Source organism: Cyprinus carpio, chromosome A1, assembly GCF_018340385.1.
Source record: "Cyprinus carpio isolate SPL01 chromosome A1, ASM1834038v1, whole genome shotgun sequence".
In the NCBI taxonomy this organism is placed as follows: domain Eukaryota; kingdom Metazoa; phylum Chordata; class Actinopteri; order Cypriniformes; family Cyprinidae; genus Cyprinus; species Cyprinus carpio.
In genome coordinates this window covers 19588227-19605696 of record NC_056572.1, presented here as the reverse complement: position 1 = coordinate 19605696, position 17470 = coordinate 19588227, and the positions used below count along the sequence as shown (strand labels likewise).

Here is a 17470-nt window from a genome sequence, read left to right as displayed (position 1 = left end):
TCATTGGTGACTCACTCAGTCAGGTGGTTCCACTCGCTACAAAAGTTGGAGAGATTATACAGTTTTAGCTTTCTCATTTGAGAGTGTTCTGATGTGTTCACTTACAGTGTAAATGATGAAAGAGGATGGTATACAGTCAAGACTGTGATTAGTGCATGAGCATAAATGTGGAGCAGGAGTTGGAGAAAAAGGTTTTAAAGATCGCCCATTCTTAAAGCATTTGTCAATCACATTTTATCACAGACATAATGCACACATATAAACACATATTAGACAATCAATATTCTACCAATTGGGTTATTTGAATGTACATTAGTTTGTCCCAGTTCTATAATTGCCATGTTTGATTATTATATATGAATGTTTAGTAATGACACATGGCAATTATAGGACTGGAACAAACTAATAATACATACAGATTCTCTGACTGGAGAAATCCCACTCTAGGTTAAGCACAAGGGCTCAAGTTGCAGCCATTTGGTAGATGCAACCATCTGGCTACAAAGAGCATATTATTCCATTGACATTCATTCAGAAATATCAGTGTATTGTGATTAAATAATATTTTTGAAAGCAATATTTGTGCCTGCTTTTGTCCAAACTGTACTGTAAAAAACCAACATATATTCTCCTATCACAGTTCAGTATAGTCATTAACATCTGTATAAAAACAAGCAACCTGGTCTTGCCAAAAAAAAAACAAAAAAAAACTCTAAAACAGGCAAATTGTCTCACCAAAATAAACCTAAACAAATGACCCCATTAAAATAATAATACTAAAAATGATGCATGATACAACTGGCCATCAAAATCAATAAATACTTCTCTCTGTGTGCACACACATGCATGCACTTATAGAAAGGAAAACAGCAAGCATTTAAGGAGAGGGGAGGAGCAAGGCAGGAATGAGGAATGGCTATTGATAATGACATCATGTAGAGTATGGGATATTTGATGTAGTAGGTAGGGATATTTGACAGCTGCTATTAGTAGGCACTGTCAAGCCCAAATACATGACTGGGTTCTGCAAATAAGCCCAAAAAACTGCAACCCATGACACACAAACTTATAAACAACTTTTTGAAAAAAACAAGCCGCTTATAATTAGAGGACACGGCAGTTGCATGTAGTGCCATTAGCATTACTATAACGCCATGTCATTTGCAATTTCATGTGATTGACAGCAGAATTGAACACTCATGTGCCACCATGAGCAAAGATTACAAATTTCAAATGGCGTACTCCCAAAGTTCTTTGCACTAACCAATGAGGGGCATTGGGATAAATGGGAGTGCTAATGCATAGCTTGTTTATTTTAATGTGGATAGTATTTTAATACCACAAATGTCTGTATAAGAGTGTTTTACCTATTTCTAGTTGCAATGATAATGCATTAGTATGAAGGGTGACCAAACATGCCATTTTCCCAGGATATGTCCTGGCCAGGATTTCTATATTGCCTAAATTATCCACGTTTTGGCTTGCTTTGCACTGTGCAGACCATTTGTTGTATGACAAAGTACCGTGAGAGCTCTAGAGAGCAGACGGCTTCTTGTGCTTTTGAATTGCTCTCACGGTACTTACATGTCATACACGGTTGGTATGCTCAGTGCTGCTTCAAGTCGAACACTAATATGTACACATATCTGCATCACTTTGACTGCATCTCTGTAGATCCCACCTTCTCACGCACCACGATTGGTCAATGACGTACAATGTCTGCATTTTATTGGTCAAACGATCATTACTTTCATTAAGTATGAAAATGGGAAACCAAAGCCAAAACCTGGATATTTTAGGCAATATAGAATTCCTGGCCAGGACGTGTCCTGGGAAAATGGCACGTTTGGTCACCCTATAGTATGGAGGTATGATTCTTTGAAATACTGTATGTTGAATAGACAGCTTTACATTTACATTTACATTTAGTCTTTTAGCAGACGCTTTTATCCAAAGCGACTTACAAATGAGGACAATGGAAGCAATCAAAAACAACAAAAGAGCAATGATATATAAGTGCTATAACAAGTCTCAGTTAGCTTAAATGCAGTACACGTAGCAAGGGCTTTTAAATAATATAATAAATAAAAAGAAAACAGATAGAATAGAAAAAGAATAGAGCAAGCTAGTGTTAGAGGTCTTTTTTTATAATTGTATAATAAATGAAAAAAAAAATAGATAGAATACAAAAAGATTAGAAAGGTAGTTAGATTATTTTAAAAAAAAAAAATAGAATTAGAATAGTGAGTGCAAAAGTTAGAGGGTCAAATAAAGATGGAAGAGATGTGTTTTAAGCCGATTCTTGAAGATGGCTAAGGACTCAGCTGCTCGGATTGAGTTGGGCAGGTCATTCCACCAGGAGGGAACATTTAATTTAAAAGTCTGTAAAAGTGACTTTGTGCTTCTTTGGGATGGCACAATCAAGCGACGTTCACTTGCAGAACGCAAGCTTCTAGAGGGGACATAAGTCTGAAGTAATGAATTTAAGTAAAGGGGTGCAGAGCCAGTGGTGGTTTTGTATGCAAACATCAATGCCTTGAATTTTATGTGAGCAGCTATTGGTAGCCAGTGCAAATTGATAAACTGAGGTGTGACGTGTATTCTTTTCGGCTCATTAAAAATGAATCTTGCTGCCACATTCTGGATTAATTGTAAAGGTTTGATAGAACTGGCTGGAAGACCTGCCAAGAGAAACAAGGAGAGAGAGAACACACATACAGTATTAGTCTACCCCATGTTTTCCATGTGAAAGGAATGTTTTTCTCAGTACATATCTTTTTTACAAATTGTAAGGTTCTGACTAAACATATTTTGCTGATTATATTTACAAATCTATATCTTTTTAATTCTAACTGCTAATAGCCTTTGAACACTTCTCATCCTGCTCTCTCATCTTTCGTTTTCCGTTTCTGGTATCCTGATATTAGCTGCGGCATCTCTTGCCAACTACCTGATGGAGTGTGAAGTGTGGCATTTTGGGATAAACCACTCAGTGTCTTTAGACGGAGCCCATATATCTAGTATCATTACATCTAAGAGCAGTTATTTTAGGGTACATGTCCTAACTGACAGTTTAAAACACAAAATCATATGAGAGTTGGGGTTTGTTCCCTCATCCAACCTTCCTCACACCCTACGACACCCCTGCCTAATTGCCATTGCAGCATCAATAAATTATGTGGTAATATAGTTTGACTGCTGCTGCTTTAAATGTATGTACAGTAGTTGTTGTTGAGGTGGGTTGATGCTAATAGCTCTTATCTATATTAACTGTTGAGGTCCATATACAGTATGAAGTAACAATGATAGAGCTAATTACAGGAACTCTGTAAAACCCTTTCATATGCAAGACTAAAGTGCTGACAAATTAAAATGTCTTGTGTTGTAATTTGCAGTTTCCTTATTAAAAAATGTATTGGCTGAACAGGATATTATACACTTATCGAACAATCAAATACATCAAACAGGTTAAATAAAGAAGTGTTACTGAGGACAGTTATTAGGTTTTATAGTGTTGAATGTGGTGCAGTGAAAAATGAGAAAAAACCTTTACTATCTGCATTGATGTAATAATGGTTGGATGCTTAAACTGTGTTGCTGTGTTTTCTTTGGCACTGAAATTGAACAGAAGCTCTTAACATTAGAATTTGGCACTGCGCCTGAATAAAATGGCTTTAATTTTTAATTGGCTTCAAATTGCAGAAAATCCTTTTACCCAGTCTAATTACATGACATTCTAAAAATCACAGACTTACTGTGTGACTCCCATTGACTAATTTTAAATTGATTCATCAAATGAATAAGGACCCATTCATAAGGCTGAGCGATTTTGCAAAAAATGAAAATCTTGATTTTTCCAGAATGTTTGACCAATTCTCGATTTTTTAAGATTTTTAACTAGTCAACTTGAAAATTTAACTACAACATGATTCAGGTTACTTTTTCTTTATTAACCCTGTAGTTAAATAAAATTTCTATTCCAATTGCAGCACACATGAAGTTGTCAACATGATGTAAATGTTAAACAAATCACTTTTTAAATATCTTTGCAGAAAAGATGCAAAAACTACAACTACATATTGTAAGTCAAGGTAGCCTAAGCCCTGTTTACACTAGTTTGTTTTCATTTTAAAACGCATAACTTTTGCTACGGTTACGCCTATCGTTTACACTACTCCGGCGTTTTCAACCCTCGAAAACGGAGACTTTTAAAAACGCTGCAAACGTTTTAGTTTGAAAACTCAGGGGTTACATTTCAGTGTAAACGGACCAAAACAGAGACTTGAAAACGATGGCGTGGCTGCCCACATTCGGTCTGCATATCCTTAAATATAAAACACTGTTCTGTCGGGACAGAGAGAAGAGGCTGCGTGTGGACGCTCCGCCATTTTGAAACCTGTTATTGTTTACACGGTCTGCATACCCTTACCAAAAAGTAGTATACTTCAAGTTTATTTGATTAAGTATACTTAAGTAAAGTTCAAGTATATTTAGACTTTTTGTAAGTATAAGCCAAGTACACTTAAATGTCATTTTAAGTATATTTCTGAGGAGTACATAAATCCTATTTCTGAGAAGTACATTAAAAGTAAACTAAAAGCATACTTTCCTATTTTTTAGTTTAAAAGAAGTATACTAATAGCACACTTGAATAAACTTATTTTTACGTAAGGGTATCCTTGACGACCGTGTAAACAATAACATCATGCGCATTGTTGAACCCATAGATGTATACTTAGATTCCCCATCCGATCGCTCCAAGCAAGTAGATGTGTCCACGATCTAAATAATAGGGAATTCATATCTATAACTGTACTTGTATGAATGGTCACGTGACATGTGTTTTAGGTTATGTAGTGTAGACGGAGAGTGTTTCTGAAACGGAGCGAAAACACCAGTGTAGACGAGGATCGTTTTCATTCTACAACACTGTTTTAAAATGAAAACGCACTAGTGTAAATGGTGCCTAATTCAAATTCGAAATGACTAAAGGTATAACAGTAGACTTTTATTAACAATAAATGTTCTTTAAAAACAACAGCAACTTTCAGCCTGTCACCATGATGCAAACATGAAATATCAGACATACAGTAGTAGTTCTTTACAGGTTTTTTATTCGATTGTGCTGCTTTTCCATTGTTTTTTCTGTGTAAACATGGATGTGTTTGACTGTTGTGCTCACGTCTCTTGCAGTGGCTCATGCATGAAACAGCTTTCTAAAACAGCGCTCAAGTTAAAATAAGTTCTCTCCCATCTTCTTGCATGTTTTACCTAATCCACTGCCTGCGGTGCATCTTTGTCAAAACAAAAGCGCTGTATGAATGACGCCTATAGCGCTAAATTTATGGTCCTTCGCTAATCGTGTCACACGTGAGCTGTTAATCACGTGCGCCGACATGAGATTTGATCGTTCTTTTCTCTTTACTGTTATCACTGGCTTATTGTCAGTTCTAAGTGTCTAATTCTAACATTTGGTAATATTTCTATTCAAAATCGAGATTCCTTGATTTCTAAAAAATAAAATTGTGGAATATCACCCAGCCCTACCCATTCATAACACTGGCACAAGCAATGCCTGTACATAATTTCCATACAAGTAGGCTTGACGTGAAAAAATATGTGCTTGACTTAATGCGAAACTGTGCATACTGATCAGCATCTGACTTGAAGCAATACATAATGGTAAGAAATTTTGTCCGATTTGAGACACCAAACGTCACACCATGTCACTCTAACGTATGCCATCAGAGTACCATAAAAACGATTTGAGAGCAGTCTGCTGGTTCAGTTAGTGAAGTTTCTCCAGAGCAGCTGCGCAAATATTTCACTATTATCCAAACTCACCTACAGTATGACAACGATCACATGTATATAGTGTTTTTTATGACACTTTCAGTCCTACTAAATGCTCACAAATTATAACAGTAAAAACTTAATGGAAACTTAATGTTATATTTTGTCATGTTTATCAAAATAAAACTATATAAAATATAGACCCCACATAATTGGTATTAAATAGTATAGACTTATGTATAACTTTATTCTCATACATGCAGCACTGTATTAAAGTCCAACTGAAATCAAAATTGACCATATTATTTACTTTGCCTAAATTGATCGTTTTATGGTGAACAATTCATCCATGCAAGTCAATCCACACACAAAAAAATTTTGTCTTCGTAATCTTTAATCAAAATCTGAAAATGCCCCTCCCCACTGCATTGGAGGACCTTCCCTGATGACGTAGGTTTGACGGTTTGGGTGTCTGCTTAGCATCCGTAACCACGCCCCTCCAACTGACAGTAGACAGGCTGTCTGTGTGTTTGCGAGCATTGACAGTGCGTGAAAGAAGAGATGGCGAGGAGGTGCATTTTTGGTTCTAGATCCAATCAGGTGCTAGTTGGAAAATAAAGCCACGCCCACTATTTTTCCTTATTTAGTATACCGTTTCTCTTGGAAATACGTCACAACACTGGAGAAAAGTCGTTTGCAACTTCCGGTTCACGCAGACTTTAAGCAGTAGGGGAGACTGTAATTGTAACAGGAGGCTCCTCCAATCAGAAACAAGCTAGAGTGATGACGTTTAATCTGCACATGCTCAGTAGGATTCTCTCTATGCTTCTGAGGAGCACAATCATTTCAACTCAGCATGAAAGTTACTTTTTGAATGTACAGTATTTTTCTTCTGCTGTCTAAAGTTTAGATGACTGCTAATTTAAACTTACATGCATTTTATCTCTAGGTTATTGATAAAAAATTAACATGAACAAACTATGCTAAAACAGGCGTGGCTTTCTAGCATACAAGATTTTATCATGGCTGCAGCATCATGGGCAACATTGCCCAGTGTAAGCACCTTGTTTGTCTGTGTTGACATACTTTTCCGTTAGAAAATGAACATATTTAAATGTAAAGCTACATTTAAAAAGTATTAGTGTTACACATTAAACAATGTGTTGCTTTTAAATATCTTTAAAAAATAAAATTAATGTTATCTCCACAAGATCTCTTTGAGTTATTCTGTTATATGTCTATCTTGTATTTAATTAAAGCTTGGTTAAAGACTGTTTCTGACACATAATATATATATATATATATATATATATATATATATATATATATATATATATATATATATATATATATATACATACAATATATATTTAAAATATATTTAAAAGTAACTTTTGCTTTTTTGAATGCAAATGATGCATGACATCTAAAATAATTTGAACCACATACAAAAAAAAAAAAAAAAAAAAAATAAAAAAAATTAAGTAACATTATTAGATACTACAGCAGCAGTAAAGCAATTACTTTGAGGTAGGCTTTTATTTGAGATACAGTGGGTTATTATGACAGTGTTACAATTGCCCCCACCAAGGGATTCCTTGCATTTAATTTAATATTATAGTCTTGTCCTTATTAGTGAAAATATATCAGTTGTATTATTAATTAGTGCACCTATATTTGTTTCTTGCATCAAAAGATGACTAGTGTATTTCACATAGTCTGAGTTATGAAGGAAAACAAACTGTTACAATTGCTCAAAAAAAAAAATCACAACACACAAGCACATGTACCAGTCGGGGTTTCTAAATTGCTTGAAATGTCCGGGGCTTTGGCTTTATTTTCTTATTGTTTTCATGCTTGCTGAAGATAATCACTAAAAAGTAGTTTAACCAATAGCATGCAGGCATTGTACATAATCGACCAATCGGTGTGCTAGAATGTGGGATCTAAAGAGAACGGTCATAGCAATGGAAATACACATGGATGGGGCAGCAACTTGGAGCTGCACACTCACACATTGACACCAAAGTGACAGGACCCTGACATCATAACATTGATTAATAAATGTACCCTAAATAATTGCATTAATATAGATTTTTATTTCCTATTATTTTGATATTAACTAAATCTGACATGCTAGGAGGAGCCAGCTGGTAGGTACTGCTCCTGTGAAAACGGGTTCTGCTCCCAACAGAGCTGCAAGACAAATGAACAGAAGAACTGTCAGGGCAGGTCAGGGGAACATGAAAAGTGAGGAGCTGTCACAACAGTAACAGCTATGACACTACACGCAGACTGACAATGAAAACTAGAATGAGCAATACACTATACCAATGGGATGACATTGGATTAACTGTAGTGGTGCTGACACCACTGACTGTGACCGACTGTACTGTGACTGGAGGCGCCACAACTTCACGAATGTCAATTTTATGCTTTCTTGAGGTTTCCATTGTACTCAGAATTCCATCTGTTTATGCCCAGGGACAGAGCAAAGTTTATGCATTCTGTTATGAAACCGCAGCAAAAGAGGGAGTAAATAACAGAATGACACTTTAAATCTATCTCTGCTAAGCTGTTCTTGATTCTATGCCAAAGAATGCATATTTATATTAGCTGCTATTAAAAAGCATTTTTTTTTATCTCTAATACAGTATTAAGGATCTGAAGAATTGATTAATTAATACTGAAGAAACCAAGTGAAAAGCTTATGTATAGGCACAATATTCCAAATTTACACTGCAAATATAATGCAGCTTAGAGGTAGCATAAAAGCATTTCACAGATAGGTAAATCCAAACAAGGGAAGGCTGGTGTCACTTACTGACGAGACCCGACAACCTCAAACTGAACAGACAGGAACTTATATACACAGGCCAAACAAGGTTAATAACAAGACACCTGAACATAATAGCATAATAAAACCAATTTATGCTCTCCTCCTGTTTGCTTTGGTGTGGTTGGTTAAGTGAATGATGTGCTCCCCACCTGTAACAGTTGGTGGCAGTAATTCACCAAGTTGGTATGCCAATGCCAACCACCAATAATATAAGAGAAGAAGGCTACCCCATGCACTTTGTAGCCACGAAAATCATAATCATAAATGGAGTCTGCAACGATTCCTGTTGGAAAATGATACCTCAGTTGTGCTCACCGACATTTCTGGATGATACCAAGTAACCCAAAAAATTTTACAATTAATTTTTTATAATGTGTGCGTGTGTGTTTGCATGGATGATTTACATTAGATTTAATGTTTCCCAAATTATTTTTGTGTTTTTTTTTTGTTGTGTTTGAGTGTGTTTTTGTATGGTAAATAAACTACATTTTGGATTTTAATTCAACTTAGGTGGGCATGCTGTGATCTGTACAGAATTTTTTTCATTAACTGACAGATTCCGGCCAAAAAAAAAAAAAAAAAACAGCACAGGAGTGGGAGGGAATGGGAGTCATTCTTTTGGGATTGGACAGGACAGGATTTCCCCCAGTTTTTTGTGGGATTGGGATGGGTTGGGATTTTTTTTTTTTTTTTGTGGGAGTGGGACGGGAGAGGTTTGAAAATCCACTCCTGTGCTGCCCTCTATGCAGGAGTCCAGACAGAGGGACAAGCTGGAGCGGAGACACCCAAGGTCAGAGGCAGAGCCACAGGCTCCTCAGGTCTAGAAGACAGAGACTCCTGGCTAGGGCTGGGTATCGTTCAAAAATTTTCAATATCGATACTGATACCAGTACCTTGACTTCGATACCGGTTCCTGAACGCTACTTTTTTTTAAACCAATTTTACGAAATCGGTTTTATCAAGATTACATTACACATTACTTAAAAAAAATCGTTTTAAAACAAATAGCTCAGACAGAATCATCATTTCTGTTCATTTTCCATTGATTTACTGATGAGCAGCTGTTTCCAGCACTGCCTGTCTGTCTGTTTTCTCTTCCACGATTACTGTTCTGCCTCAGAGGAAGCTCATTCGCTGCTCATATGTCAATCATATTACGTGTTTGGTTCTGTACATAAGAAACCCATTTCTACGAATGAAACATGAAGCTAATAAACACACGATTGCGACATTATATGGTTTGTATGTCATTTTCCTGAGATTCTGCCTATTTTCCTTACAATACAGGGGGTTTACATGAGAAAAGCTAAGAAGTAGATTAGCCCAATATAAAAGACTACAAATAACAAATATTAGCAACATTATATGACTAAAAGACATTAGATCACAGCCGGAAGTTATTACAAACAATCAATGGTGGTTTTCAGTTGTGTACTGTAGTGTGGACAGGGATCTTTTGAGCAGTGGAGTATGAATGAGGAACACTTACATTTTAAAAAGCTGTTTTAAAACAAAAATGCACTAGTGTAAATGAAGCCTTACATCTACGGGGATGGGGGGTCAGAAGCTTACACACTACAGCCTAATATGTGAGCCACATTTCTGGGCATTGGTCAGTGTAAACTAATAGGTGTGTTCGACTTGACGCGGCGCTGCGCAGACTGATCTGTGTTTGGATCAGTCTGCGTCAGCGCAGCATAAAGTCGAACACAACTAACGTTAGTGTTTTTCCTTGATTAACCCCTTAGGTATCAAAATTTAGTATCGAACAAGACATTTTTGTCAGATAAATCCAAACAAGGGAAGGCTGGCGGCACACGTAACATTGACTAGACCCGACAACCTCAAACTGAACAGACAGGAACTTAAATACACAGACCAAACAAGGATAATAACAAGACACCTGAACATAATAGCATAATAAAATCAATAACCATGACAACCACTTATTAAAGGCAAGAATGGTGAAAACACAAAGTCCATGAGGTTGTGACAGCTGTATACTTTGATACTAGGAGCTGAACTGGCTCAGAACAGGCATAGTCTGACTATAATGCAGCATTGCGTCTTTATACTGAATTTTGAGCAGGCATAGAGTGGCCTGAATTCAGCTGCATTAACACAGATCAGTGGAGCGATGACATATAGATTCCATAATGAAAGCTTTGCAAGCTTGATTCTTCTCAAGTGTAAAAAATAAAACATGTTTTTGTAAGATGAAGTTTAAAATAAGAAGAAAGAAAAGTTAAAGTCAATAAAAGTTATGTTATAAATTAAAAATAAATGACACGATTGCTAGATATAAAGTCTCAATTATGGGATATAATTTGCAAACTCCCATAAAAATAAGCAAATATTAAAAATAAGGTTGCAGTTATGAAAAATATAATTGTCAGACAGTAACATTGCAATAGGTAATGTCACTATTATTTATTAATAAATTAAGTCTCAATTGTAAGATATGAAGATACGACAATATAAAGTTTCCTTTTTACCTATTTTTATTATTTAATTTTTTACTCTGATGTGGAAATGGATTTACATACATCACTATAACAGTAAGCTATAAAGTACACTTTGTTTCTGTGGAATCAAATTGAAGTGTTTCATAAAATATTTTTCCAACTTCTTCCTCGTGTAAACCAAACTATCAGATGACAAATTAAACACCACAGCACTGGCTGAATATTTAGTGAATCATATTAACTCACAACAACTCACTCTATTGTAACTCCCTTGCAACTTATGAATGAAGAAACAATAAATCAAATGTACATTTTAGAAGATTTTTAAAATGTTCATAAAATATGGTTGTTTTGACTTCACAACGTCTGAGTAAAGTTTAATAGACTATGTGGCTTTACTTCAGGAGTGTGAAAGATGAGCCAGAATCAACCACCGAAACAGGGAGAATGATTATCAGTAACGTCTACACGCTTGGTGTTAAAAAAGCATAGAGAAAACTTTGAACTGTGTGACTGATGGTAAATTGATTGTTCAAACCTGAGGCGAGGTCAGCCACCTGGGTGGGAGTGCAATTACTTTACAGATTCCTCATGTAAAATAATTTTTTTTTTTTTTTTCACAACTGTCTGCATCAATACTGTCCTGATGAGGAGATGATGCCATGTAAACAGACCCCCCTTCTTATAACTCATAATACACCACATATACCTTGGCACATCAATTTTTGCTGTTTTACACATTCCCTTTGGAAAATTCAAAAATTCAAAATATAAATAAAAAGGGTGTTGTGTGAGAATGTATTGATTCCTTTGACCAAATTGGCCTTTTCTCTTTCCTCAGAAATGGACTCGCTGAGGATTATCCTTTACTCTCTTGTCTTTCTCCTGAGTGTTTTTGGGAACCTGCTGATCATTGTGGTCCTAATAGTAAACAAGAGAATGCGGACCGTCACCAACTCTTTCCTGCTCTCACTGGCTATTAGTGATCTCATGATGGCCATCTTCTGCATGCCCTTTAATCTCATCCCCAGCCTGTTGGAGGACTTCATCTTTGGCTCTGTGATGTGCAAGACAGTCGCCTATTTCATGGGTGAGAAATGTTGAATTAAGCTTTCTCAATTGGAAGATTCATATTTGATTTTTTTTTCTGCCAAAGCATTGTTCACTAATGCTAAAGTAAACTTTAACGACACTGATCATTTTCAATTTATCCTGCAATGCTGCATTTTAATTACTTTTCTCATTATAATTTTTTCATTTATTCCAGAATCGTCTAACAACAACAGGATTATTTCAAAAATTATTCTGTTGTGATTTGAGCTGTTGAAACGTGAGCCAACTTTGTGCACCATGGCACAACTAATTAATTCCATCTCACTTATGCAAAATATTTTGTTCAAAAACTAGGTGCTTTGGAAAATGCTTTAGTGTTTTTTGTTGTGGGTAAGCTTTTAGGAGAAAATAACATCCAAGGACTCCTAAACCCTATAGTACCTTATCATTGAGAACAGTGTGTGAGGGGCTAAATCTAAATGTTCTGTCCAAACAGATACACACACACAAAAGAACTGAAGCTGCATACATACATACAAACAAAAATACATAATTTATATAAACAATTTCACGAGTTTGCACTTACATACAATCAGATTGAACACATAGTAGGGATATTTGGCGTGCTCTCCCTATCCCCAAACTGGGCTAAGAATAGGAGTGAGGAGTTGGGGAGGAGGAGAAATATATATATATATAGATATATGAGGAGAAATATATATATTTATTTATTAGGGTGTGATGAGATCTCGTGGCATGAGTTCTCGCGAGAACTGATGTGTTCTGATGAGAATTGAACGTGATGATATCCTCATGCTATTGGCATATGTCAGAACTTTCAGAGATATTTACATTACACTGGCTCGTTCACCAGTAGTGGTATGTAAGATTTTTTATGTTCACCTGCGAATACAATATGCTTAAAGGGGTCATCGGATGCCCATTTTATATAAGTTGATATTATTCTTTAGGGTCTTAATGAAAAGTCTATAACATACTTTGATTAAAATTTCTCAGTGGTAGAGTAGTAGTGTACAAACACCTAATTTTTTTTTTCTAGTCATTCTAGTCCATGTTGCTTTAAATGCTGATGAGCTCTGCTGACCCCGCGCCTCTCTTCTGTGGGGTGACGAGCAGTACTGTTTACTTTGGCTGTGAAACTTGCCTACTAGCACATATTAGGAAAGGAGATTTGCAAAGATTCATGAAAAAAACCCTTAAACTCACTTCTGTAGATGAAGCTTGATCATGATTGATTCGTGCAAACATAGATGCATTTAGGCAGATTGGGGATCGGTGCATTCCCTTCAAAACAAAAGTAATTTTAATCCTCTGCATCTTCAGATGTCAGGAGTAAATGACAACTGCTACAGTATGTTCATTACATTTATGCATTTAGCAGACGCTTTTATCCAAAGTGACTTACAGTGCATTCAGGATATACATTTTTTTTATCCAGTATGTGTGTTCCCTGAGAATTGAATCCACAAACTTTTGCACTGCTAACACAATGCTCTACCACTGAGCCACAGGAACACACATTATGACATCCAACAACAAAACATTCAATAGCTTAAAGATGTACTTGTCTTCCCCTGCACCGGAGTCGACACAATGGCAGACAGAGGGCTGCACGATTAATCAAAATGAAATTGAAATCGCGATTTGACAGAAGCTGTGATTGTCATGCGTATCTTTCAGTGAAGCAGCTTGATGATGTGAAGTAGATTTAAATTTAAATGCAAGGGGGGGAGTGTAGTGTCGAGTGTGATTTGCCTGGCAGAAAAACCCAGGATATGCCTATAGCGGTAGCTGGATAAATAGAAGATTTAACTGCTTTCATTGATTCAATGTGACTCATAAACACCGGAGTGTGACAATATATGGTTTATCGGAGTTCTTATTATTATAATTTTCATTAAAATAAGGTATATTTACAATGCAATGCTTTTATCACTGCTTAGAATACTATGAAATATGTTGTGTGCCTTATTCTGTGTAAGAAGCCACAAGTTTGGAGTGAAAATATGTTATTAAATGTGGTATTGTCCACATGCTTTCAGATGTAGCAGCATTTATTACACAGAGCCGTAGTTCACTAAAGAAGCTATGCAAACAGCTGTCAATATTACGAACGATTTTTCGATTTCATAATCATGCAATAAAATTGTCTGCGATTTTTTTTTTTTTTTTAGTTAACTATGGCTTTGTGTAGTAAATGCTGCTCCATCTGAAAGCATGTGATGATGATTTACTGCTGATTACAGAACCGGCTTTACTAACAAAATGCGCATGACAATCCCATTCGATCAATCGTGCAGCCCTAGCGGACAGCTCACAGCTCACTCAAGGCGGGTCTAAGGTAAGACGGCCTTGTCAATCAACCAGCTTCAAGTTCCTGGGAACCATCATCTCGAAGAGACTGTCCTGGACCACAAACACCTCCAGCCTGGTCAAGAAGGCTCACCAGTGCCTCTTCTTTCTTAGGACACTGAAGAAGAACCAGCTGTCTTCACCAATCCTGGTGAACTTTTACCGGTGTGCGATCGAGAACATCCTGACCAGCTGTATCACAGTCTGATATAGGAACTGCTCAGTTGCTGACCACAAGGCGCTGCAGAGGGTGGTGAAAACAGCCCAATGCATCACAAGTACAACACTTCCTGCTATTGAGGACATCCAGAGAAAACACTGTCTATGTCAAGCTTGCAGTATTCTTAAGAACTCCTCTCACCCTGACCATAGACTGTTTAACCCCCTGCCCTCCGGGAGGCACTTCAGGAGCCTCTGGACAAGGACCAGCAGACTCAGGAACAGCTTTTTCCCTACAGCTGTCTCCTTACTGAATTCTGCCCTCTGACAACTGTACATTTGTAACATATTGTAGACACTGTATATCCTGTACTTACTGCTTATTGCACTTCTGGTTAGATGCTAACTACATTTTCGTTGCCTTGTACCTTACATGTGCAATGACAATAAAGTTGAATCTAATCTAATCTAAAACTATCGTAGGAGGGGCCTGTGCAGAACTACGTCATTCTGATAGGAATCTCAGAACAGCCTGATTTGAGAAAGGGGATTTACAAATTACGGGAGTTTTCTGGGAGAAATAACAAAACGAGAGGAGGGCGGGAGATGGGTGTGAAATACAGGAGACTCCCTGGAAAAACGGGAGTGTTGATAGGTATAGTCTCCTTCTGGCTTATATCAAAATACTCCAACATTTTTCTTTAGTTAGTCCTAGTTTTGTACTTTTCATTCGTGATTTGTGTTTTGTTTTGCTCTCTCCTCTGTGCTTAAGTGTTCGTCACTGGAACTCGCACTGCCCCTGCGTCCTACATCATAAGCTGGTATGACAGTGTGACAGTTAGCGGAAGCTAGAGATTAGAGTTTATACAGTTTTAAATATGGATATTTTTCTTACCCAAACGCATTGTTTTGCTTTTAGAAGGCCTTTATTAACCCCTGGAGCTGTGTGGACTTCTTTTATAATGGATGGGTGCAATTTTTTGGACTTATTCAAATTTTGGGCTAAAATCTACTCCCATTATAAAGCATGGATTAGCCTGGACATTATTTAATATAACTCCAATTGTATCCGTCTATTTTGAGATGAATGTCATATACCTTGGATGGCTTGAGGGTGTACGGAGCCCCGCACATGGCATGCAGGAAAAAATAGTAGGCTAAATCGTGTGCACGATTTACTAATTCGTTCCCTCAATGTACTAAAATGTGCACATGATTACTATTGCGTTCCCTCGATTTACTATTTCGTTCACTCGATTTATAAATTGTGCGCACAATTTACTAATTCGTCCCCTCGATTTGCTAAATTGTGCGCACGTAATAGTATAGTAAATCGTAAATAGTAAATCGAGGGAATGCAATAGTAATCGTGTGCACGTTTTAGTACATTGAGGGAACGAATTAGTAAATCGTGCACACAATTTTTTTTTTTCTTGCATGTCATGTGCGGGGCTCCGTAAGGGTGAGTAAATCATGGGGGAATTTTTATTTTTGGGTGAACTATTCCTTTATTAAAACACAATTTAATTTAGTTATTTTATTTTAAACATCTTCAAGTGGAATTATAATGTCAAAACAAAACAACTTTGTATGTGATATGATCCATCATGTCAACATCTTGGTCACCCACAGAGGTGGACAAAGTACACAACACTACTTGAGTGAAAGTACAGATACTTCTGGTCAAATATTACTCCATTACAAGTGAAAGTTGTAACCACAGATTTTTAGTTAAGTAAAAGTACAGAAGTACTTGATTTTTAAAGTATTTAAATACCAAAAGTAAATTTCCTTTTTTTTATGTCAATGCACTGTTTATTATTGTTGTATGTAATAATTGCAATACTTTATGCCTCTGAAGCAACTTACAATACATTACACCTACTGAATACTCTGACTAGCTTTTAGTATTTTTGGAATGAAGAGCTTTTAGAATGTTAAAAACCTATAGAAACGAAACAAGGGAGTTGACCAAAAAAATAAAATGATTTAACACTCCTACCAACCCCCACAAAAGCAGCATGGCAGCGTGTGCACGTCTATGTGAGCCGTGTGGATAGTGAAATTGCCGAAATACAGACTGATTAAAAAAAAAAAATATCAATCCTGCTTTAAAACTCAGAAACACAACTGTAGCTGTATAACTTTACAACAGCAACACAGCTTTAACAAAAATTTCAAAAATGCTCTCTGATCGCTCTAGCTGTACTTTTATGTCATACACAGAATGGTCTGTGCAGTGCTGCTTCAAATCAAACACCCTATTGTGTTTTGTTAGGAGATGCACACCGGTTCTTCTGTGGCTCTATATTTTAATTTATCCAGTTTTGCAAAATCAGACGATATTGTGTCTAATATATACCACAATATTAACTTCTTATTATTGACTTGTTGTAAATAAATATCACATTTGCAACTGGTCAGTGTTCAAAAAATGCTGGGAAATCACTCACTTCATGTAACCCTATGAAAGGGATTACTTATAGGCTGTCTAAAAAAAAGTCACATTTAAGAAAAAAAAAGCTGTTACATGGTAATGACTTTCTACTTTGGGAACCCTGATAGAAATGTAGTGAAGTGAAGAGTACGATATTTGTCTTTCAAATGTAGTGAAGTTAAAGTCAAAAGTTTCTAGAAAAAATAAATAAATAAATAAATGAAGTAAAGCACAGATACGCAAAAAGTGTACTTTAGTACAGTAATCAAGTAAATGTACTTTGTTACTGACATCCTCTGTTCACCCATGCTGTTATTTAGGTTTGTGAAGTGACTGAACAATTGAACTGGT

General features: G+C 36.4%; 1 protein-coding gene across 1 annotated transcript in view; it reads left to right on the top strand.

Annotated features, from left to right (window-relative positions):
• The window catches only part of LOC109069588 (cholecystokinin receptor-like), a 34530-nt gene that overhangs the window by 1477 nt on the left and 15583 nt on the right, over positions 1-17470 (top strand). The window contains exon 2 of the mRNA XM_042756749.1: positions 11939-12187. Within this exon, the coding sequence (XP_042612683.1) occupies positions 11939-12187 (249 nt within the window). The remainder of the gene's footprint in view (positions 1-11938; positions 12188-17470) is intronic.